We start from the raw sequence: 26,226 nt of genomic DNA, 5'->3' as shown, positions 1-26,226 counted from the left end.
GGATTTAGCTTGTTGGTAGTGGACCTAATTTGAAGGAAAGATTTCAAGAACAAGGAAGCTTGTAGATTGTCTTGCCATTCAAGAGCTAAGGTGTTCAACATCTTAGTTGGAGCCATTACATCAATCCTTGTGATTGATAGGTACTTTCTTAACACCCTATGAATGTCATTTTGGTGTTTTTGTATTTGCTACACATAATGGTTGAGGTGTTAGATTTTTGCTAGAAAATGATTTTGAAAACTTCCGTTGCGCATTTGGAACTACTTAATCGATCTCTTTCAAGTGGTATCATGAGCTAAGGATACTATTTTTTGTAGCAAATACATGATATTATATTGAGGTCGATTTCTAACTGCATGAGATGGATTTTTGCAACAAATCGAAGGCCGTTATTTGGGCAACTTTGGGCAGCAAGCCCGAACAGCCCCTTGTTTTTAATAAAAAAAAAATTTTTTTGGGCATGTTGGTCGGAATCCGGCGATGACGTCTAGGGTTTCCCAAAATGTTTTGGATTATCAAAGTGTCATGGGCCTTGATGTTGTTGGGACATTAGATGGCTAACATATTTATGAATTTTAAATGGGCCAAAATGTTTTTGGTGAAAAATGATTTTTTGGGCTCTTAAGTTTAAATTTACAAAAGGTTGCAAATATTTTCTAATGAAATAAATAATTGAAGTTGGACTTTAATTAGTTATAGTAAATGGTGATTTAAAAGAAATTCGGTTATAAATAAATTAATTAGAAAGTAGACAAAGTTGTTTGTATACTTTGTTAATTTAGTTTATAATCGTGGCGGTTAGTGATTGGATCAAGATATATAACATTGGATCAATTAATTATTGTGATAATTAATTGATGGTGTATGATATGTGATATTATGCATGAAGGATGATCAAAAGTCCAAGCCCAATTTGCTAGGTGTATGCTAGGATATTTTGTGTTGAATGATTGTAATAATTATCAAATTTAAAGTGGGCTTGGTTTATGGCCCGTTCCCACCCCATGAGATGTATCCCTATTTGCCATGGATATTTATTTGTAAATATTAGTATAGTGGAAGATCAAGATTGGAAGATGGTGGCCTTAAAGATTATGAAGATCGAAGACATGTAAATATAGGAAGCTAATGTAATAGTTGCATTTGCATCCCATACATTTCCCTAGGATTGGACCTAGGCCCGTGTTTCGCTCACACGGGTCATTAGTATTGGGGTGATTGATCATCCTTGTTTGTTTACTGTTTATAATATATGCATGATATGTTATAAATAATGAGTATGTGCGTTATTATTATGATAATAACAAAGTTGCATGAATCCGGCAAACATACGATCAAACATGGCGAGCTTTTAAAATAAAATTAATGATGAGACCTTTCAAAATTAAAAGCCCTCATTTTGAATAAGATTCAAAATTAATATCAAGCCCGAAAAGGGGAATTATAAATTTGTTTATAATTTTCATGTCTTCCATCGACAATGGGTGCATGATGAACGCTACCCGTGCTCCGAGCTCGGCTCATATTATTGGGGGGGCCTTGGGTGCTGGAAAGCTGTGACATCCATTGACATGGTGATGTGAACTATGTGGAACTCCCATGATTTTGGCTTATATTATTGAGGGAACTCATGGCGACCGTCCATTAAGGTTCGACATCGATGGGTAAGGCTTGACACGTAAAGATGAACGACGTCATATTATTGGGTCCTAATCAAACGTGAGACAAAAGTTTACGTAATGGTTGCATGGAGATGTAATTGGAAACTACCTTTTAGGAATTGTGATTGGTTGATATTATTCGGGATTATAATTCGCTAATTGGACCTTGCGTACATATTGAGGAAAGGAGTTTTCCGTTTTCACTAGAGGGTAGTGAAAATTATCAAAACAGTGGGAGCGAAAATTTATGAAGTAAAAGTCCATACTTTATATCTTACCAAATATTTTAAAATAGTCATCAACATTTATCTGTTCTTACTTTTCAGTACAATTTGACAATGTCTTCGATTCGCAATCCGCTATCTGGAATACTCGACAAACACATATTAACTGGACCTAATTACCTCACTTGGCTAAGAAACCTGAAAATCGTTTTGAATTCGGAAAAGATAGCATATACACTTACTGAGTCGCCCCCTGTTAAGGCTCCGACTAGCTGCACTCCTGAGGAATTGCAGACTTACAAGGAATGGTGTGACCATGACTTGAAAGCCAAGTGTTATATGCAGGCTTCTATGAATCATGAGCTGCAGAGGCGTTTTGAGGATGCAAAGAGTGCAGCTGACATTCATTTGCATCTCAAGGAGCTCTTTGGAGAGCAAACACTTCCTCTTAGGCGTGCTACCGTCAAGGAGATGATCACTTTGCGCGTGCGAGATGGGGCCTCGGTCCATGAGCATGGCCTAAAGGTGATTGGGCTCGTGGACAAGCTCGTTGGCATGGATTTGATTTTGCCTTCGAAGTTGACCACCAATGTGTTGCTGTTGTCGTTGCCTAGCTCATTTGATCCATTTGTGGTGAACTTCAACATGAACAAGATGGAGCCGACCCTTGAGGAGTTGGTGAACATGCTTGTGACCTTTGAGTCCACCATCAAGAAAGAGAAGCCGGTTCTTTATGTGGGCTCTTCATCTGGTTCAAAGACTGGTCTATCTGGGAAGGGAATGAAGCGTTCTTTCCAACGTCCCAAGAAGAACGTGCCCTTGATGAGGCAATCCCCGAATCTCGTTGTGGCAACCACACCAGTTAAGGCTGACAAGACTGCTGATGTATGTCATCACTGCAAGAAGCCTGGACATTGGAAGCGTAACTGCTGGGAATATCTTGCCCAGAAGGGTTCTGGAAATGGTATGTTCTATATTGAAGTAAACATTTCAATTAACTCTACATCTTGGGTATTGGATACCGACTGTGGCTAACATCTCTGTAATGATTTACAGGTGATGGGAAGAAGTAGGAGGCTCAGGGAAGGTGAGACCTTTTTGAGGATGGGCAATGGGGCAAGAGTTTCTGCCAAGGCTTAGGAGATGTTTACTTATTGTTGAACAATAATTTTAAATTTTTAAGAGATGCTTTGTTTGTACCTGATTTGGTAGGAAAACATTGTTTCCATTTCTATGTTGATAAAGATGGATATTCTTGTTTATTTGGCAAAGGTGTTTGCAATATTTACAAGAATGAATGTTTGATTGGTACTGCAGAACTTCAAAACGATCTCTATAACTTAAAATTGAAAGATATTCCACTAAATTTCCATTTAAAGGCAGACACCATATGAGATATGGATGGGTAAGTCTCCCAAATATTCTTGTCTTAGAATATGGGGGCCCTGCTTATATGAAGCAGGTAGTAGGAGATAAATTGGATTTTTGATCCATTTTATGTAACTTTGTGGGATATCCAAAGAATTCTGTTGGATATTATTTCTATCATCTCCAAGAAACAAAGGTGTTTGTTTCTAAAAATGCAACCTTTTTGGGAAAAAGAATTTCTATTGGATAGAAATAGGCGAGATGATAGAACTCGAAGAGGTTCGAGAGATACCCACAATTATTGAACCCACACCCGAAGAGCCAAGAGAGGAGATACAAGCTCCTAGAAGATACGAGAGAGTCTCAAGACGACCTATGAGGTATGGTCTGCTTCTTGAAGTGGGCCATGATGAGCCTAACCATGGATGTGATCCAAGGACCATCAAGGAAGCGCTATCTGATGCCGATTCATCCAAATGGCTTGAAGCTATGGAATCTGAGATGAATTGCATGCATTCGAACCAAGTGTGGGATCTTATGGATCCACCTGAGGGAACGGTTCCCATAGGGACTTGGGGCGGATTGGAAGGTATTGACCTTCAAGGAGCGATTGGTGGCAAAAGGATATACTCAAAGACAAAGAGTTGACTTTGAGGAAACCTTTTCTCCAATTGCAATGTTCAAGTCTATAAGGATATTGCTAGCCATAGCTGCATGGTATGACTATGAGATATGGCAGATGGATGTCAAGACAGTCTTTCTTAATAGGGATTTTAAGAAAGTGATTTACATGTCTCAACCTGAAAGGTTTACATCTATCAGAAGTGAGCATATGGTTCAGAGATATATTTATGGTCTAAAGCAGACATTTAGGAGTTGGAACCTCAGATTCGATTGTACAATCAAAGAGTTTTGTTTTACTAAGAATCCTGAGGAACCCTGTGTGTATAAGAAGGTCAGTGGGAGTGTGGTGACATTCCTTGTGCATTATGTTGATGACATTCTACTCATTGGGAATGATGTAGGAATGTTGCAATCAACTAAGATATGGTTAGCGAGTAAGTTCTCGATGCAGGACTTGGGTGAAGCATCTTTTGTATTGGTTATACAGATCTATAGAGATAGTTCAAGAAGATTGCTTGGTCTCACCCAGTCCACATACATGATACCATCGTGAAGCGGTTCTTGATGGATGAGTCCTAGAGAGGACATCTACCAATGTGTCATTGCGTGTCCCTATCCATGTCTATGTCTCCCAAGACTGATGCAGAGATAGCGGCGATGACGAGCATTCCTAATGCATCTGCGATTGGTAGCATCACGTATGGGATGATATCTACACGTCCTGACGTGGTTTTAACACTGAGTGTAGTGTATAGATATCAATCGAACCCTGGTCTTCCACACTTGAAAACTGTGAAAGACATCCTCAAGTATTTGAGAAGGACCAATAAGTTGTTCTTGGTCTATGGGGGTGGAGAACTAAAATTGGAAGGCTATACCGACTCTAGCTTCCAAAGCGATATCGATGACTCGAAGTCAACATCTGGGTTTGTATTCATGCTCAATGGTGCTGCTGTCTTTTGGAAGAGTTCCAAGCAAGACAATACTGCGGATTTCAGCACAGAGGCCGAATACATTGCTGCATCAGATGCAGCAAAGGAGGCTGTTTGGATAAGGAAGTTCGTCCAAGGGTTGGGCGTCATTCCTAATAGAGTTGCTCCTATCCCGGTGTTGTGTGACAACACAGGAGCCGTAGCTCAAGAAAAAGAGCCAAGGTCTCATCAGAAATCCAAACACGTATTGAGAAAGTACCACATCCTCCGAGAGATTGTGGAAAGAGGAGAAGTGTCGATTGAAAAAGTCAGCTCCGCAGATTATGTTGCTGATCCACTAGCTAAGCCTTTACCTGAACCATTATTCGAGATGCATCGCGAATCAATTGGTTTGAAGTATATGGGTAGTTGGCTCTAGTGCAAGTGGGAGATTGTTAGAGTAGGTGCACGTCGAGCCAAGTGTTGGCCGAGTGTTCACAATGAAACTCTATGTATAAGCAATCTTTATTTTAATAATATTTGAAATTATTGTTTTGGCACATCTTTATCTGTATACCCATGCTAGTTGCATAGATAAAGCCCTTGAATATACAAATAGTAGAAAGAATATGAGATGCTCATATGATGAGTATCATGAAACTCATATTTGGAATACTGTATATTCTAAACGGTTCCTAGTCGATTCAGCCGCCGCTAAGAAGGATATAGGCCGCTCGAGCTTGAGACTAGTATCTGCGATGTGAGTACCATGTTTCATTGGTAGGGGACATTGTGATGTCCGAGCATGCAGATAGGTGCTCCTGGTAGAGTGCACTGAACAACCCTCCATTAAAGGACTTTCCAAGTGGTTCTCACTTATCGAGTGGAACAGTCCTAGTTTATGGTTGTACACCATTAGTCCTTATGACCCGGGACAACATTGAGACTCTATGTGCTAGAATTACACTTTGACTTGTTTACCGACTCTCATGGGGTCATCAGGTGGCAAGGTTGGGTGTTCTGTCGATGCATTGTAGTCGGGGATTCACCGCTTACCTACGGGTATGGATATCCTATGTGTTTTTCATGTATATGTAGTATGAAATCTCTTATCAGAGTATGGTGGTAATTATGAAAGGGGTTTCATAGATTACACCATCGATGCAACTATGACATGACACATAGTATCGATTCATTGACAACTCTCGATATACCAATGGTTGTTGAATCGGTCGGGATATATGAAATGAAAGGACCGTACTGTACGCTAACCATAATAAAATGGTTCTTGCAGGCACTATCATTTGATACCTAGGAAATCATGTAAGCGATGCTGCTAGGAGTTTAACTTGATTGGTTGGGTGCTATCAGACTTGAGTTCTGACGTTCTTGTTATCAAGGAGTTGATAAGTAAGAATGGAGCAATTGAGGTATGCTCATATAAGGACATGTTTAGTCCCGAACCTCATGGAGATGTGAACCCACGGCTAGTTGTATCAATGAACCATTGATAGTCACACAAGTGCTAACTTTCTAGATCCCGTTGAGAAGTTAAATAGTTCAATGTGTTGAACGGCTTATAAAGAGTTTATAAGTGTAAATAAAATAGAAGTATGACTTCTATAAGGAGAATGTAACTTTTAATTTGAGGAAGTGTTCCTAAATTAAAAGTTGACCAAACGAGTAATGTATTTGAGAATTGTGATTTCATATACATTATTATGGACTAAATTAAATTAATTTAAGTGTTGAATTAATTAAACACTAGTGGACCTAGTAGAGTCCAAATAATTAAATTAATTCAATTTTTGGATTAATTAAACAACATTGGGCCTTGTATAGCCCAATTAGAAATAATTATTAAACTAGTGGGCTTGAGTAAAATCAAGTAAGGTTTAATTGGTCTCAAATTTGTTTGAGACAATTAAATTAAAGTCCATGGGCCTTGTAATTGTTACAAGCCCAAATAGAATGTGCATGGGGAGGTGAAGAGTTGGGAGACAACCTTTTCAATGTTCAAGGCTTGGAATGCAACCTTTTTTCTTTAACTTTTTGCACAACCAAGAAAAACACTCCTCCTTCTCTCCTCCCCTCATGTTGGACGAAATTTTGAGCACAAATTCTCCCAAGTTTTGTTTTTCAATAGTTGAGGAAACACTCTCTTCTCAAATGAAAAATGCTCTAATTTTTTTAGTGCAAAATTAGAGTGGATTTAGCTTGTTGGTGGTGGACCTAATTTGAAGGAAAGATTTCAAGAACAAGGAAGCTGGTAGATTGTCTTGCCATTCAAGAGCTAAGGTGTTCAACATCTTAGTTGGAGCCATTACATCAATCCTTGTGATTGATAGGTACATTCTTAACACCCTATGAATGTCATTTTGGTGTTTTTGTATTTGCTATACATAATAGTTGAGGTGTTCAATTTTTGCTAGAAAATTATTTTTGAAAACTTCTGTTGCGCATTTGGAACACCTTAATCGATCCTTTTTAGAAGAATCCCAGAACAGGGCAGTACCTCTGCGAATCCGATGGATGTGACAGCAACACCGATGGAAACCCTGTTGAAGAGATTTCAGTCGTTCCATCCACCGACTCTGAAGGGTACTGAGACTTCAGTTGAGTGTGAGAGTTGGCTAGATGACACTGAGATGCTGTTTGATTCATTGGACTACACAGATGAGCGGAGAGTTAAACTGATTGGGTACCGATTGCATGACGTTGCAAAAATTGGTGGATCACAACGAAGAGAGCATTGGAGCATCGAGGTACGACTATCACTTGGAAGGTCTTTAAAGATGAATTCTATCAAAGATTTTTCCCAGTATCATACAGAAAAGACAAGTAAGCAAAGTTTGCCAATTTGAGACAGGGTCAGTTGAATATTGAGGAATATGTGGCCAAGTTCTCTACCTTGTTGCGGTTTGCTCCACATGTTGCAGAAAATGACGAAGCTGTTGCTGATCAGTTCACCAATGGACTGAATCCCGAGATCTTTACACTGGTAAATGCAGGGCAACCGAATAATTTTGCTGAGGCCCTGAACAGAGCAAAGGGAGCTGAAGCCGGCTTGATTAGGCAGAAAGGAGCTTCGTATGTTGCCCCAACACCGAGACTACAGCAGCCATCTAATACTCAGTTCCAGCAACCCCCTCCCAGATATGAGAGTGGTAATGGCAGTGGAAAGAAAGATCAGTTGAAAACTAGAGGGAAACAGTTTAAGAAGTCTGGCAGCAGTTCTTCTAGCTCCAGTGGTTCAAGACAGATTTATATCGAGGTTTATTGCAGGACTTGTGGAGGGAGACATCCCACAGAGCAATGCCAAGGAGTATTTGGTAGCTGCTGCATCTGTAGACAGCAGGGACATTTTGCTAGAGTATGTCCACAGAGAGGTTCCCAGGGATCCCATGGAGCAGAATCAGCTGGATCAGGTGCACAGCCTGATAGACGAGCATCTGCTGTTCACTCGTTCCAGCCAGCCCCTACTCAGTCACAGCCAAGGTCAGGAGGAAGCCAGACGGTTAGCCAGCCTCCTAGACAGCAGGCCCGAATATTTGCATTGACTGAGCAACAGGCCCAGGACGCACCTGATGATGTTGTTGCAGGTAACTGTACTCTTTGTGGTTATCCTGCATATGTATTGATAGATACAGGTGCATCCCATACATTTATTTCGGAGAGATTTGCATTGATTCATGCGTCGCCTGTAGAGTCTTTATCTACTGTAGTTTCTGTCTCTTCTCCTTTGGGGACAGGATTGATTTCAGTAAATTCTGTTAAACCTTGTATGCTACAGTATGATGGCCATGAGATTGAGTTAGATTGTATTGTACTTGGGTTGTCTGATTTTGACTGTATTATCGATATTGATATGCTGACCAAGTACAGAGCTACCGTACCTCTAGTTAGAGAGATAGACTTCAGCATCGAACTTATGCTAAGTACAGCACCTATTTCTCGAGCCCCGTACAGAATGGCACCGATAGAACTGAAAGAATTGAAAGAGCAGTTAGAAGATTTACTGGCCAAGAGGTACATCAGACCGAGTGTTTCTCCTTGGGGTGCTCCAGTACTGTTTTGAGAAAGAAAGATGGGTCAATGAGACTTTGCATTGACTACCGGCAACTGAACAAGGCTACGGTAAAGAACAGATACCCTTTGCCTCGTATAGATGATTTATTTCATCAGTTGCAGGGTTCTTCTGTGTATTCCAAGATCGACCTGAGATCTGGATATCATCAGCTGAGAGTCAGAGATTCTGATATCTCGAAGACAGCTTTCAGAACCAGGTATGGACATTATGAGTTTATTGTCATGCCATTTGGTTTAACAAATGCTCCAGCAGTATTTATGTGTTTGATGAACCGCATATTTTAGAAATATCTTGATGATTTTGTGATTATATTTATCGATGATATCCTGATATATTCGAAGAATATGATTGATCATGCTGAGCATTTGAGAACTGTATTAAAGATTCTGAGAACAGAGAAACGGTATGCAAAGCTATCGAAATGTGAATTTTGGCTGAGACAGGTTGTGTTTTTGGGACACATTGTATCTGGAGACGGTATTTCTGTTGATCCTAGCAAAGTCGAGGTCGTGATCAATTGGCCGAGACTGACATCTGTACCAGAGATACGCAGCTTTATGGGTTTTGCAGGATATTATCGTCGGTTTATCAGAGATTTCTCTTGTATTGCTAGACCTATTACTCAGCTGACGCAGAAGAATGCACCATTTGTTTGGTCTGAGGAATGTGAATCCAGTTTCTTGGAGTTGAAGAAGAGATTGACCAGTGCTCCGGTGTTGACTATTCCGTCAGGTACTGGTGATTTTGTTGTTTATTGTGATGCTTCTAACAGAGGAATAGGTTGTATTTTGATGCAGCGAGGACATGTGATTGCCTATGCCTCGAGACAGTTAAAGCCACATGAGACACATACCCGATTCATGATCTTGAATTGGCTGCTATCGTATTTGCGTTGAAGATATGGCGACAATACCTCTACGGTGAGAAGTTTGAGATTTATTCTGATAATAAAAGCTTAAAATACCTGTTTTCACAATCAGAGCTTAATATGAGGCAAAGAAGATGACTTGATTTACTGAAAGATTTTGATTGTGAAATCAAATACTACTTAGGGAAGTCAAATGTAGCAGCTGATGCACTGAGTCGGAAGGTATGTTTTTTATCCTTATCGACGATTGGTGTTTCAAATTTGATAGAAGATTGTTGTTTGTCTGGATTGGTATTTCAGACAAATTGTAAGCCACTGAGATTGTATGCTATCCAAGTCAAACCCGAGCTAATTTTGAGAATTAAAGAAGCTCAGGAAGTTGATCAGAATGTTCAGAACTTGATTTTGATGGTAAGAGCTGGACATCAATCAGAATATCAGGTTCGTGATTTGAAACAACAGATAATGTCAGAAGCACACTGTAGACGATTCAGTATTCATCCTGGTGGTAGAAAGATGTATAACGATTTGAAAAGACAGTTCTGTATGAAACAGATGAAAGCAGATATTGTAGAGTTTGTGGCCGGATGTCTGAATTTCCAATAGGTGAAAGCCGAAAGAAAGAAATCAGGAGGTTTGTTACATAGCTTGTCTATTCCTGAGTGGAAATGGGAACACATTTCTATGGATTTTGTGACGAAGCTACCACGTTCCTCCAGAGTTTGTGATGCGATTTGGGGCGTGATTGACAGATTGACCAAATCAACATGTTTTATTCCGTACAAGATGACGTATAGACATGACCGGATGGAAGAAATCTGTAACCTACCGTAATTTTTACTACTTCAAAATTTGCGGAAAAATTTAAGATTTTCTTAAACATAAAATCTATAAGGTCGTCACTCATCATTCATCATATTAATATTTGAAATCAACATCACCAAATAAATTTTCCAACAACATACTTGTTTCAAATGTCTCACATCCAACATAAAAGCAGAGTATTTTAAACTTTTCATAAAAACATAAACTTAGTGGTCCTCGTGTTTAGCCTTCCGCTCAATCCAAGCCTGCCCCTGGGTCGCCACCTCCTGTCTCCTCCTCAACATACTCACCTGCATCGATCAAGTGTAGTGAGTCTAAAGACTCAACACGTATAAACTGGAGATAGCAAGTACTACATAATCAAGCAACATAAAATTTCAAAATATAAAATACATACTTGAAAGTTGAACCTACATCATAAACTTGAACTTACATACATACATAATTAGACGTGCCATCAACTTAAACTTTTCATAAACATACTTGCATACTTGAACATACTTGAACATACATAACTTCAATATTTTTCGTAGAGGATGTTTCAAAGCAAGTGACCCATAACATAATAAATGCCTGATCAGACAAACCACAGTACTGGGATGACAGAAACGTATCCACTGCCACATACATAAGATCCCCATTCATAATTTAACGGGTTGGTTGGTCCCCGTTCATAATTTAACGCTTTTCAACCTCGATCTAACCCGTTCATAATTTAACAGGTGGATTGGTCCCCGTTCATAATTTAACGCTTTCCAATCCTAAACATAATTTGGTCACAAGACATTTAGCATACCTCAAAAACTTAAAATATTTTTTTGCACGTCATACATACTTACTGGGTGTCGAGGGATTTGTTGGACTATGACTGGGGCCGTTGCTGCAACATACTACATGAAATTTCATAATTACCTTTCATAACTTAGACGTAAATATCATGCTTACTCTCAAGTTCAATAATTTCTTAGGATATTCTATAATTTCCAATAACACGACTTTGATAAGTCCTTGCACTAAACCATAACATCAAACCTCAAAATCATAAATAAATTTTTCTAAAATACGTGAGTACACGGACCCCGACCCTGGGTCCGTGTACAGGTCCGTCTAGGTACTGCCAAGTAATACTCAAAAGGAATAGGAGGCACGGACCCCGTGCCTAGGTCCGTAAGGGGTCTGTGTTGGCTCGCAAAAATGGCTACTCGAAGGAAACATAGGCACGGACCCCGTGGAGAGGTCCGTGTCCGGGTCCGTGTACCTGCGGTGGCATGAAACTAACGAAAATTCTGAATGTGATATGCTTAACTCCCTCGACTCGACTGCACAGACCAAGAATCAACACCACGAGCTCATCTTAGGCTACTAATTCAATGACCCAAGCCTAAACAATTGTCCCAAAACAACCAAAATCACAATCAACCCAACAAAACCGTGAACGAGACTTTTTGACAACAAACGGTTCTATACGACATTCAATCTCCCAAGCACCTAATGACAAGAAACGAAGCTTCATTATACATCCCAACATCATAAATAATATACCTATATGCAGCAACGATCACCCGTCGATCCCCAACGAGGCCTGCAACATAAAACTTCAAGAACACAATTTTCGTAAAAGTTGCAGTTTGAGCAGTCCCACAAAAAACTCCATAACTCACTCAATTTTAATCCAAAAATCTCGAATTTTATATCAAATCAAAGGCATTGAAAATTTCTACATTTTTGTTGTTGAAAGTTTTCTCAAAATATTAACCAAAATTTCGCAATTTTTACCAGAACAATAAAAACGAAAATTGTAGATCTAAAAATCGTTTCAAAAGCTGTTCCAACGTATTTGCTCAAACTTCTACACATCATACACATGATTTTAAGCATAAATAACAACACACGCCTAATATGACATGATCGATACAGAAAAGAGAGATTATACATGCCTTTGACGATTAAATAATACCGAAACGACGACACTCAAGCTGAGACGGAGCGAGAGACGATCCGGAACGAAGGTGGCTCGATTTTCTTGAAATAAACTCAACAAAATATTGCTGAAAATTTCAGAGGAAAGGAACGATTGTTGAATAAGAAGTTGGAGAAGAGAGAAATGATATAGAGGTTGATGGAGGAGAGTTTAAAGAAAAATTCTCTTCTCTCCTTAGTCAAATAAAATAATAAACATGTGTGTTTTGTTTATAATGAAGGGATGTGTGTATACATGTATGAGTGTGTGTGAAAAGGTGTTGGAATAATTGAATATTTTAATATGTGTGTGTGGTGTGTAATAAACCACCTAATTAGTAATTATAAAGTGTTTTTAAATAAATAAATCATGCTAATAAAAATGTTAACAAATCAACAAATTAATAAAATTCTAATCCCATAATAAATTTACTAAAATCCCCTAATTGATAAACTTTAAAAGTTTAGAAATCCTAAAATGACTTAATATTTAAATTAGGCTTTAAAAATATTAAAGATTCATAAATTATTTAAAATGCCTCAAACCTAACTTAAAATAAAATACCACAATTAAAGTCACTAAAAATCATCCCGGTCTCCTTTCCTCGATCCCGCCTCGAATAATCGTCTGAAACATAAAACTCAAGAAAACATTTTAACGTAGATCAATTAAACATAAATATTAAAATAATGAAATTTCATAAATTAAATAAATGCATAGATTTTACGTATACTGATTTTTGGGCTTTACAGTTTCTCCCCCACTTATAAAAATTTCGTCCTCGAAATTAAGTCTTACCGAACAACTCCGGGTAGCGAAGTCTCATGTCTGTTTCAGCTTCCCAAGTGGCCTCCTCCACTGATTGATTCAGCCACTGGACTTTGACTAGCTTAGTCGTCTTGTTCCGAAGCCTACGCTCTTGCCTGTCTAAGATTTGAATCGGTCTTTCCTCATAAGACAGATCTGGAGTCAACTGCAATGGCTCATGGCTCAGAACATGCGAAGGATTAGCTAGATACTTCCTCAACATAGAAACGTGGAACACATTGTGAACTCCGGACAAATTCGGCGGTAAGGCTACACGATAAGCTAGAGTTCCAACTCTGTCAAGAATTTCGAACGGTCCAATAAATCTCGGACTAAGCTTGCCTCTCTTCCCAAATCTCATAACACCCTTCATAGGTGCTATTTTGACGAATACATGATCACCTACGGCAAACTCAAGATTCATTCTTCTCTTGTCAGCATAACTCTTTTGACGGCTCTGGGCGTTCTTCATTCTGTCACGAATCTTGACTACCACATCTGCAGTCTGCTGAACTCTCTCTGGACCAAGTTCTGATCTCTCACCGACTTCATCCCAATGAATCGGTGATCTGCACTTTCTTCCATATAGTGCTTCATAAGGAGCCATACCTATAGAGGATTGAAAATTGTTGTTGTAGGTAAACTCCACTAGAGGTAACTTCGACTCCCAAGTCTCCTGAAAATCAATCATACAGGCTCTCAGCAAATCCTCCAAAATCTGTATCACACGCTCAGACTGACCATCTGCCTGCGAGTGAAACGCTGTACTGAAAAGCAACTTCGTCCCCATGGCTGCATGTAAGCTCTTCCAAAAAGACGATGTGAACCTCGGGTCCCTGTCGGACAAGATCGAAACTGGAATCCCGTGCAAACGGACTATATCCCGGATATAAAGCCCTGCATACTGAGTCATGGAGAAAGTCGTTTTCACCGGTAAGAAATGTGCTGACTTAGTTAGTCGGTCCACAATAACCCAAATGGCATTAAAACCCCTAACTGATCTTGGCAACCCAACGACAAAATCCATAGTGATATTCTCCCATTTCCACTCTGGAATAAGGAGTGGCTTAAGCATTCCTGCTGGCCTCTGATGCTCTGCCTTCACCTGTTGACAAGTGAGGTATTCTGACACAAATCTGCGGATGTCTCGCTTCATCCCTGGCCACCAATACAAAATCTGTAGGTCTTTGTACATCTTGGTACCTGCTGGATGAATAGAATACGGAGATGCATGTGCCTCTGACAAAATATCTTGTCTAATTGAATCAACACTAGGCACCCACATTCTATCTCTGTATCTCACAATACCATCGGACACTGAATAGAGTACACTGCCCTTGGCTTCATCTTTCAGCCTCCATTTCAATTACTGCTCATCTGAAGGCTGACCTGCTCGGATACGGTCTAACAAGGAAGATTGGACCGTCAGATTAGACAACTTAGGAGCTCTGCCCTCGCGATAAACTTCCAAGTCAAACCTTTGAATCTCAGACTGAAGAGATCTCTGCACTGACAGCTGTGCTAAGACTGCTACCTTTCTACTCAAAGCATCTGCCACAACATTAGCTTTCCCTGGATGATAGCTAATTTCACAATCATAGTCTTTTACTAACTTCAACCACCGTCTTTGTCTCATGTTAAGTTCTTTTTGCGTGAAGAAATACTTTAAACTTTTGTGATCAGTGAATATCTGGTATCTCTCGCCGTACAAATAATGTCTCCAAATCTTCAAAGCAAAGACCACGGCAGCTAACTCGAGATCATGAGTTGGATAATTCTTTTCATGCACTTTTAACTGTCTGGAAGCATAAGCTATAACCCGACCATTCTGCATCAATACTGCGCCCAAACCGAGCTTAGAAGTATCGGTGTGCAACACAAAATTATCTTGTCCTGCTGGCATGGCTAACACTGGCGCTGTGATAAGAGCTTGTTTCAAGGTATCAAAGCTCTTCTGATACTCTTCACTCCATATGAATTTGACATTCTTCTTGGTCAATGAGGTGAGTGGCACTGCTATCGAAGAAAATCCCTGAATAAACTTTCTGTAGTAGCCTACTAAGCCTAGGAAACTACGGATCTCTGATGCATTCTTCGGCTCAATCCATTCTTTAACTGTCACCACCTTAGCTGGATCCACCTCAATACCACTGCTAGATATTATATGTCCTAAAAATGCTATTTTATCCAACCAAAATTCACACTTACTGAATTTTGCATACAACTTGTGTCTCTGTAAAACCTGTAACACTTTTCTCAAATGCTGACCATGCTCCTCATGGCTCTTCGAATATATAAGAATTTCGTCAATGAATACTATGACGAACTGATCGAGGAACGGCTAAAATACTCGGTTCATGAGATCCATGAAAAGCTGGAGCATTTGTCACTCCAAATGGCACCACTAAGAACTCGTAATGCCCATATCTGGTCCTGAAAGCTGTCTTGTGGACATCTGCATCCTTCACTTTCAGCTGATGATACCCTGATCGAAGATCTATATTAGAGAACATGGTAGCTCCCTGTAACTGATCAAACAAATCTTCGATTCTAGGCAATGGGTACTTATTCTTGATCGTTACCTTGTTCAGCTCACGGTAATCGATGCACAGTCTTATGCTCCCATCCTTCTTTTTCACAAAGAGCACTAGCGCGCCCCACGGTGAGAAACTCGGGCGGATAAATTCCTTATCTAAAAGTTCCTGAATCTGTTGCTTAAGTTCTAGCATTTCTGCTGGAGCTAATCTGTACGGTGCCTTAGAGATTGGCACTGTGCCTAGCATGAGATCAATGGCAAACTCCACCTCTCTATCTGGTGGAAGGCCTGTGACGTCATCTGGAAAGACGTCTGGGAAGTTCCTGACTGCTAGCACGTCTGCTAAAGATGGAGTGAGTACTTCAGGTGCAGATGCCATGATGGCTAAGAAAGCCTGACAACCCTTGGAAATCAGTCTCCTCGCCTGCATGCAGGAGATCATGCGAGGAAAACTCCTCCATCTGGATGGCTCAAATAAAAACTGCTCCATTCCCAACGGTCTAATCAGTACTGATCTTTTCTGGAAATCAATCAGAACTCTGTTCTTAGTCAGCCAGTCCATTCCCAAAATAATATAGAACTCTGGCATTGGTAGCAGGATCAAATCTGCATACACTAAATGGCCATGCAATTCTAGAGCGATATCTCTGACCACTCTAGTAGCTAACAGCTCTTCCCTGATGGGACTGTCACTGATTAATTCACGTCGAGGCCGATGGTCTTGATATCCAAGTGACTAGCAAACGCCTCTGAGATGAATGAATGGGTGGCTCCTGAGTCTATCAAGGCCTGAGTAGCTATTCTCTTAATGAAAATACTTCTTGAGAGACGTTAGCACAATACGAAACTTATATCACAGAATTACTAACAGTAACCCAAAGCATAATAGGACTCAATATCCCAAGTCACACAAGATAATACTAGCACACTAATAATCTCAAATAAAAATTTCCACATGCAAGTCAAAATAATACTGAGTTTAGGTAGAAAAGTTTACCAGTCAGTAGTGTAGTGTCTGGGTTCGCCTCCTGAGCATGCATGGCGAATACCCCTCCCTGAGTTGGCTGCTTCCACTGTGGGCATTCTTTCAACATGCGGTCAGTAGCTCCACATTTAAAACATTTACCTGACCCATACAAGCATTGCCCTAGATGCTGATGGTTGCACTTAGGGCACACTGGAAAATTAACGGGCTTCTGAGGCGCCCCCTGCTGCTGAATGGGACCCTTGCCCCTCGGCGGTCCCTGATAAGGCTTCTTCCCTGGTGGCCCCTGATACGATTTCTTAAATTGAGGCCTCTGATACTGTTGCTGCTGCTGCGGTGAAGCCTAATAGGGCCTCTTGCCCTACCTGTCTGCCTCAATGTCTCGCTGGTCATGCTCTGCCGCCAGCGCTCTAGATACGGCGATTGCATAAGTACTAGGGCCAGCTACCCCCACGTCACGGCTCAAGATCGGCCGCAGTCCATCCATGAAATGCCTCCGCTTTGCTTGGGCATCATTCGCAATGAGGGGTACGAAGTAACACACCATCTCAAACTTTCTGACAAAATCTGCCACACTACTGTCTCCCTGTCTCAGCATCATAAATTCCCTGGTCAGACGAGAGCGTACCTCTTCAGTGAAGTTCTTGGCGAAGAACACTTCCTTGAATCAAGTCCAAGTCAAAGTCTGCAAATTCACTGCCACTGACGCACTCTCCCACCATAGCCTGGCGTCCCCTGACAGAAGGAACGTAGCACACCTGACCCTATCAGCATCGGTCAGCTCCATAAAATCGAAGATTACCTCTATGGACTTGATCTATCCCTCGGCTATCATCGGGTCAGTAGTACCCGAAACCTCCTTCGGACTCATCCTCCTGAACCTTTCATATACTGCCTCTGGTCTAGGCCTCTCCTTAGGGCCTACAGTAGTCTGGTTCCTCGCAAATTGTGCGAAAAATTGCGTCATACCCGCAAGCATCTGTGCCTGCATATCTGGTGGTGGAGGAGGAGTGGCGCTCCCTCCATCATAAGTCTCTCTGTCCTCATCCCTTGCTCCACGGGCAATCAAACGTCTAGGAGGCATACTGTTTTAAAATTTACCCAACATGCATGAACATAATATAAATTACATAAGATGCACATAACTTAAATTTTAAATATACCCATGCAGAAATCATGATTAAATACTTATTACATAACATAATTTCAAAACTTTAAAACTCACTGACTGGAGATGGGACTTCGTGAGCTTCTTGTGACTGGTAGTAGGCATAACCCTTTACAAGAACCTGGCTCTGATACCAACTGTAACCTACCAAAATTTTTACTACTTCAAAATTTGCGGAAAAATTTAAGATTTTCTTAAACATAAAATCTATAAGGTCGTCACTCATCATTCATCATATTAATATTTGAAATCAACATCACCAAATAAATTTTCCAACAACATACTTGTTTCAAATGTCTCACATCCAACATAAAAGCAGAGTATTTTAAACTTTTCATAAAAACATAAACTTAGTGGTCCTCGTGTTTAGCCTTCCGCTCAGTCCAAGCCTGCCCCTTGGTCGCCACCTCCTGTCTCCTCTTCAACATACTCACCTGCATCGATCAAGTCTAGTGAGTCTAAAGACTCAACACGTATAAACTGGAGATAGCAAGTACTACATAATAAAACAACATAAAATTTCAAAATATAAAATACATACTTGAAAGTTGAACCTACATCATAAACTTGAACTTACATACATACATAATTAGACGTGCCATCAACTTAAACTTTTCATAAACATACTTGCATACTTGAACATACTTGAACATACATAACTTCAATATTTTTCGTAGAGGATGTTTCAAAGCAAGTGACCCATAACATAATAAATGCCTGATCAGACAAACCACAGTACTGGGCTGACAGAAACGTATCCACTGCCACATACATAAGATCCCCATTCATAATTTAACGGGCTGGTTGGTCCCCGTTCATAATTTAACGCTTTCCAACCTCGATCTAACCCGTTCATAATTTAACTGGTGGATCGGTCCCCGCTCATAATTTAACGCTTTCCAATCCTAAACATAATTTGGTCACAAGACATTTAGCATACCTCAAAAACTTAAAATATTTTTTTTGCACGTCATACATACTTACTGGGTGTCGAGGGATTTGTTGGACTTTGACTGGGGCCGTTGCTGCAACATACTACATTAAATTTCATAATTACCTTGCATAACTTAGACGTAAATATCATGCTTACTCTCAATTTCAATAATTTCTTAGGATATTCTTTAATTTCCAATAACACGACTTTGATAAATCCTTGCGCTAAACCATAACATCAAACCTCAAAATCATAAATAAATTTTTTTAAAATACGTGAGTACACGGACCCCGACCCCGGGTCCGTGTACAGGTCCGTCTAGGTACTGCCAAGTAATACTCAAAAGGAATAGGAGGCACGGACCCCGTGCCTAGGTCCGTAAGGGGTCCGTGTTGGCTCGCAAAAAGGGCTACTCGAAGGAAACAAAGGCACGGACCCCGTGGAGAGGTCCGTGTACCTACGGTGGCATGAAACTTACGAAAATTCTAAATGTGATATGCTTAACTCCCTCGACACGACTGCACAGACCAAGAATCAACACCACGAGCTCATCTTAGGCTACTAATTCAATGACCCAAGCCTAAACAATTGTCCCAAAACAACCAAAATCACAATCAACCCAACAAACCCGTGAACGTGACTTTTTGACAACAAACGGTTCTATACGACATTCAATCTCCCAAGCGCCTAACGTGTGAGTGCCCAATAACTTATTCTGGGCCCAGCCCATTTCCATTTAATTAAAACCCATTTGTTGAGTATAGCGTACAGCAGAGAACAGAAATCCCTTCTTTTCCACTCCAATAACCCATCGACTTATCTCATTTCTCTGGAGTCATCGCGTCGCACCCCCAGTAGTTGGAGTAATAGTGCAGCAGCTTAGCAAACTTCTTTCTCCAGTCTATTAGTTTCTTTTCTGCCATGAATCGGAAGTTATCGAGTTCGATAGGGTTGATTTCTAGCAACTGTTCGTGAGCTTCGACTCGGTTCTAGGTAAGATTTTTGGCTTCAATTCTTGGTTGTGTTTTGGTGGATTAGTTTGTGTAGTGGAAAATTAAGCTTTTCCCCTGTTTTCAGCTAATTTCCAGCTCGGTTTCAGATCGTGAACAGTGTTTCCGGCGACATTTTCCGGCGAGCCATCTTTGCGAAATTACCGTTGTGCATTCTAGTTTCGTTTATTGAGGTATTAAGCTTGAATTCAAATTGTATAAGATTTATATAGGCTGCTCGGATTTCGAATTTTAACCGAGCCGATTTATTTTGGTTTAGTCGTTTGGAATGCATTGTATTGAAGTGTATAGCTAATGTATATTTTAGGTTTTATTGTTGGACGAGTTCATCAGGAAGTCCTTAAGAATTTACTGTGGTATTGTAAGTTGTAATTGAGGTACGCTCAAACCTATATCATTATGACGCTTATATTGGCGTGTAAGAATATTCGGTGAATGTTGTTTGCTATTACGTGCTTTGAATGTTTATTCTGATGCATTCATGCATAAATTATATTGACATAACATATTGAGCCTTGACTCCTTCGACGGCGATTTATGTTGATTCTGTTGAGATATATTGAGTCATCAGAGGGACGATGGGTTTGGATTAGCCACATTCCCAGATGACAGCTAGGGACGAGCGACTTAGCTACTCGCATTCCCGATGCTACGTGCATGGACGAGCGGCGATTTGATGCTGCATTCCTGGCACGGGTGGCCACTGTTACTGTTGATGATGCTATTCGTTTGGACTCCATTTGGTATCCGTTATTCCATTGTTACCATTCATGCATCGCATATCATTGCATTTACTTGGTATTATTACATGTCTTTTATATACGTCGTGATTTTACTGGTTTGTCGTACTGGGGTCCGACCCCTGTTTTCTTTTTATGTTGTGGTTGTTTTTGATGCCATAGCAGGTCATTCCAGGGGATTTGACGCGTCTGGTGGAGCGTCAGCGAGTGGTACCCAGTAGTCAGTCGGTTTGTGTCAGAGTTCCCAGATATTTATATATATTATGCTGGTTTGATACATTTGCCAGGGAGATGCCCTGTGTAGCTGTATGGTGATATTTTTTATGTTGTTTGGGATTTTAATTGTGGTATGTCGTGTCTAGTCCTGGCCAGTGCGGCTGTAGGATGTTTGTGTGGTTGATTGTGAACTTGATGTTATTTTCGAGCGTATATTATTGTTGTTGTGTTTTGAGATTTTTGGGATGTCCTACTTACGGGGAGGTCATGCCGAAATTTCTGTAGGCCCTAATGAACGTTTTTAAACTCGTTTTCGCTGTTTACACCAATTAATCCTTGTTGTTTGATAATTAAATATTAATTAAGTGCACGGGCCCTCACAGATTGTATCAGAGCGTGACTGGGATACGCTCGAATTATAGTCTAGGACACTCGAGTTTAGGCACAAATAAAATGATTGTGCATGTGTTTGATTATTTGCTCTTACTTGTTTGTATGTTTTGAATTAATTGTATCAGCATGACTAGAACGTATTAGTTTAAGTTTATGCTCTTATACTAGACCGATTATTTTGTTTCTGCCATTGGATTAAATCCTTGTGTCTTGTAGATGGCACCTGGACGTAAGGGTAGAAAAGGAAAGGAAGTTGCTCAGGAATCTGAAGCTCCTAATGTGAGAGGACTTAACGAGACTGAATGGGGAAGACGAGGTCGTCGTCCTCGCGGTGAAGCACGAAATGTTAACGTTGAGCATGAAGTGGATCAGTTGACTAGAGGAATGGGTGAAATGGAACTAGTGATATCCCGATTTCAGAACATGCGTCCTCCTCGATTCTTTGGGAATGAAGATGGTGAGAAAGCTGTAGCATGGTTAAAAAGTATGAAGCGTTTGTTTAATATGTTGGAGTACACTCCTGATTTGCAACTTAAGTTGGCTATTTGTCAATTAAAAGACCGAGCTCAGTTATGGTGGGAAACTACCGAGGAAGCTCTGAAGGAATCAGGTGAAAGAGTTACTTGGGATGTATTTTGCGCACAGTTTGCTCGAGAATATTCACCGCCTTCGTATTATTCGGCCAAGGAAGCTGAATTTAATAGATTGACTCAAGGTAACATGACTGTAGTGGAGTATGCATCTCAATTCTCAGCACTTCTTGCCTATGTTCCTCATGTTGCTAGCAGTGATCGGAACAAGCTATCGCATTTTATGCAAGGATTGAATCGAACCATTTGCACTTTAGTAGTTGCTGGAGCGCCTGTTAATTATGCCGATGCTGTAGAGAAAGCCAAGAATGTGGAGGCAAGTCTACTTTTGGCAGAACCACAGTCAGTTCAACCAGGTTTTCCTCAGAGTTTCGGAGGCAATGTGCCGATGCCAGTTGGTGCACCACTATACCGTCCTTTACTGCCGTATCAGCCTTCGCAGTCTTATCAGCAACCAAAGCAGCAACACTTTAAGGCCAAAGGAAAACAGTTCAAGAAACAGAGTCGTAGTAGTTCTTCTAGTTCTGGCAGTCAGCGTGGAGGTTCAGTTGGGTCACCAGGTGGAGTATTTTGTGATCGTTGTGGTGGTAAGCATATCAGTACTCAGTGTACGGGAGTTCATGGATCTTGTAATATCTGTGGGCAAGTTGGACATTATGCTAGAGTATGTCCGAATGCAGCAAGACAACAATTTCAGCAACCTCAGTTTGGTCAAGGTTTCAGAGGACCAGCAACTAGACCTTTTGTTCCGACTCAGTCTTTTCAGCAGTCTAGCTATCCTCAGCCTAGAGGTTCTGTTCCGCAGCGTTTTCCAGGGCCACAGCAGGCTCAAGTTCATGCTCTAACTCAGGATCAAGTTCAAGACGCACAGGGCGGAGTTATTGCAGGTATCTGTCTTATTTTTAATCATCCTGCTCGTATACTGATAGACACAGGAGCATCTCATTCATTTGTATCTGTTGTATTTGTTGATGAGCATGAGATTGCTACTACTCCGTTGATAGATACTGTGTCAGTCTCTACACCTGCCGGTGTATGTTTGATGTCTCATGAGATAATTCTGAATTGTGTGATTAGATTCAATGATAATATTATGATAACTAATCTAATCAAGCTAGATATGTCTGACTTCGACTGTATTCTGGGAATGGATACTCTGTCAAATTATCGAGCTACCGTTGATTGTTTCCATGGAGTTGTCAGATTTAGACCGTATTATGGCAGTAAATGGAATTTTTACGGTAGTGATTCGCAATCACGTATTCCATTAGTGTCAGCAATGGAAATGTTTAGAATCTTGTCATCAGGAAATGAAGGATTCATGATCTATGCAGTTGATGCGACTCAGGGAAAAGGGTTTGAAGTATCAGATATTCCTGTTGTCAAGGAATTCCCTGATGTATTTCCCGATGAGATTCCTGGATTTCCACCCCAGAGGGAAATCGATTTTAGCATTGAGTTGGTGTCCGGGACAAATCCTATTTCGAGAGCACCATATCGTTTGGCTCCAGCGGAATTGGAAGAACTCAAAGAGCAATTACAGGACTTACTGGAAAAAGGCTATATTAGACCAAGTATGTCACCTTGGGGAGCTCCGGTATTGTTTGTAAAGAAGAAAGACGGAACGATGAGAATGTGCATTGATTACATGCAGTTGAACAAAGCTACTGTAAAAAATAAGTATCCTCTACCACGTATCGATGACTTGTTTGATCAGTTGCAGGGTACATCAGTGTATTCAAAGATCGATCTTCGTTCTGGCTACCATCAGGTTAGAGTTCGAGAGGAAGATGTTCCGATGACAGCATTTCGAACACGTTATGGGCATTATGAATTTCTAGTTATACCTTTCGGATTGACTAATGCACCAGCGGTTTTTATGGATTTGATGAATCGCGTTTTTCGAGAATTTATAGACAGATTTGTTATTGTCTTCATAGATAACATTCTGATTTATTCAAAGACAAAGAAAGAGCATCGAGAACATTTAAGGTTAGTCCTCCAGACACTAAGAGCAGCGCAATTGTATGCAAAATTTTCTAAATGTGAATTCTGGCTGGACAGAGTAGTATTTCTGGGTCATGTTATATCAGCTCAAGGAGTATCAGTGGATCCTAGTAAAGTGGAAGCTGTTATCAATTGGCCAACACCGACGAATATTTCCGATATTCGCTGCTTTTTGGGCTTGGCAGGATATTATAGGCGTTTTATTGAAGGATTTTCTATTATAGCAAGGCCTATGACCCAATTAACGCAAAAAGATCGACGTTTTGTGTGGACTGATGAATGTGAGTCAAGTTTTCAGACTTTGAAGGAAAAGTTGACAACAGCTCCAGTGCTAGCTTTGCCATCAGGCTCAGGTGGATATGTTGTTTGTTCAGATGCATCTCTAAATGGACTTGGTTGTGTTTTAATGCAAAATGGGCGAGTGATTGCATATGCTTCTCGTCAGTTGAAACCGCATGAGACCCGATATCCAGTTCATGACTTAGAGTTGGCTGCTATTGTGTTTGCATTGAAGTTATGGCGTCATTATCTGTACGGTGAGCAATTTGTGATTTATTCGGATCACAAGAGTCTTAAATATCTTTTCTCACAGCCTGACTTGAAAATGAGACAACGTCGATGGATGGAGTTGCTTAAAGACTTTGATTGTGAGATTCAGTATCAACCAGGGCTAATGAATCTTGTTGCAGATGCCCTCAGCAGGAAAGTTCAGAATGCTATGCTGACATCTTTGACTATCTCTAAAGTTCACGAGCACTTGGAACTTCAGGATGGACTTATCAGATCAGTGGAGACTACTTTGTAGTATCATCTATTCAAGTTGAGCCACAGATTTTGTACAGAATCAAAGCAGCACAGAAGACCGATCCGCACATTCATAGATTAAAAGAATTGTCTCGAAAAGGTCAGACATAAAAGTTTAGTGTTGCCTCAGATGGTAGTCTGCGCTTTAATGGTAGACTTGTGGTTCCTAATTTGTTAGATCTGAAAGAAGCTATACTACGGGAAGCACATTGTAGTCGACACAGTATTCATCCAGGAATTCGAAAAATGTATCATACCTTGAGAGCTCATTACTGGTGGGAAGGTATGAAGAAAGATATTTCTCATTTTGTGGCTAAATGTTTAACGTGTCAACAAGTTAAAGCTGAGAGAATGAGACCTGGTGGAATGTTACATAGTCTTGAAGTGCCGCAGTGGAACTTGGAGCATATTGCTATGGATTTTGTGACACATCTACCTCGTTCTAATCGTGGTTGTGATGCGATTTGGGTGATTGTTGACAGATTGTCTAAATCCGCTCATTTTATTCCATATGATCGTACTTGTACTTATATGAAAATGGCGAAACTGTACATTGATCATATAGTGAGATTGCATGGTGTGCCGGTAACCATAGTATCTGATCGTGATCCAAGGTTTGCTTCGAAATTTTGGGAAAGTTTGCAATCGGCTTTGGGTTCAAAGTTGGCTATGAGCACCGCCTATCACCCACAGACAGATGGTCAGTCAGAAAGAGCCATCCAGACTCTAGAGGATATGTTACGAGCAGTAGTGATGGATTTCAAAGGTGGTTGGCAAGAATCATTTTCTTTGGTTGAATTCTCTTACAATAATAGTTTTCAGGCAACAATCGGTATGGCACCATTTGAAGCTTTGTATGGAAGAAAGTGCAGATCGCCGATATGTTGGGAAGATGTAGGAGAAAGACAGATGTCAAAACCAGAATTTATTCAAGAGATGAAAGATAAAGTTGAATTGATCAGAAAAAGGATGAAAGCAGCCCAGGATCGTCAAGCCAGTTATGCTAATAAAAGGCGTAGACCTTTAGAGTTCCAAGTGGGCGATTATGTTTTATTGAAAGTATCACCATTTCGGGGTACTATGAGATTTGGACATATAGGGAAGTTAGCTCCGCGTTATATTGGTCCGTATATGATTGTTGAGAGGATTGGCACATTGGCTTATCGTTTGGATTTGCCGCAAAGTTTGTCTTTGATACATAATGTGTTTCATGTATCTATGTTGCAGAAGTATGAGCCAGATCCGTCTCATATCTTGAATGTCGAGGATGTGGAGTTAGACAGTTCTCTTAGCTATGTTGAACATCCAGTGCAAATTTTGGACTGCAAGGAAAGACAGCTCAGGAGCAAGACGATTCCACTAGTTTTGGTACAATGGAGTAGGCATGGAAGAGAAGAATCTACATGGGAATTAGAGGCAAAGATGCGAAAAGAATGGGCTCATTTGTTTGAGAATGTAATGAATTACGCGATGTATTCTGAATTTCCTATGTATTATCAGACGCA

At 40.4% G+C, this 26,226-nt stretch overlaps 1 protein-coding gene across 1 annotated transcript; it reads left to right on the top strand.

Moving 5' to 3' along the window:
• Positions 1-20,062: 20,062 nt before the first annotated feature.
• On the top strand, positions 20,063-24,722 carry LOC140982063 (uncharacterized). Its single transcript, XM_073448476.1, has 6 exons — positions 20,063-20,144; positions 20,279-20,348; positions 21,537-23,507; positions 23,565-23,681; positions 24,216-24,338; positions 24,432-24,722. Exons 3-6 carry the CDS (start codon positions 21,537-21,539, stop codon positions 24,720-24,722), a joined length of 2,502 nt encoding a protein of 833 aa, XP_073304577.1. The 5' UTR covers positions 20,063-20,144; positions 20,279-20,348.
• Positions 24,723-26,226: the final 1,504 nt, after the last annotated feature.

This window comes from Primulina huaijiensis, chromosome 8, assembly GCF_012295235.1.
Source record: "Primulina huaijiensis isolate GDHJ02 chromosome 8, ASM1229523v2, whole genome shotgun sequence".
Classification (NCBI taxonomy): domain Eukaryota; kingdom Viridiplantae; phylum Streptophyta; class Magnoliopsida; order Lamiales; family Gesneriaceae; genus Primulina; species Primulina huaijiensis.
The sequence above is the reverse complement of the archived record's forward strand: the minus strand, read 5'-3'. Positions and strand labels throughout refer to the sequence as shown.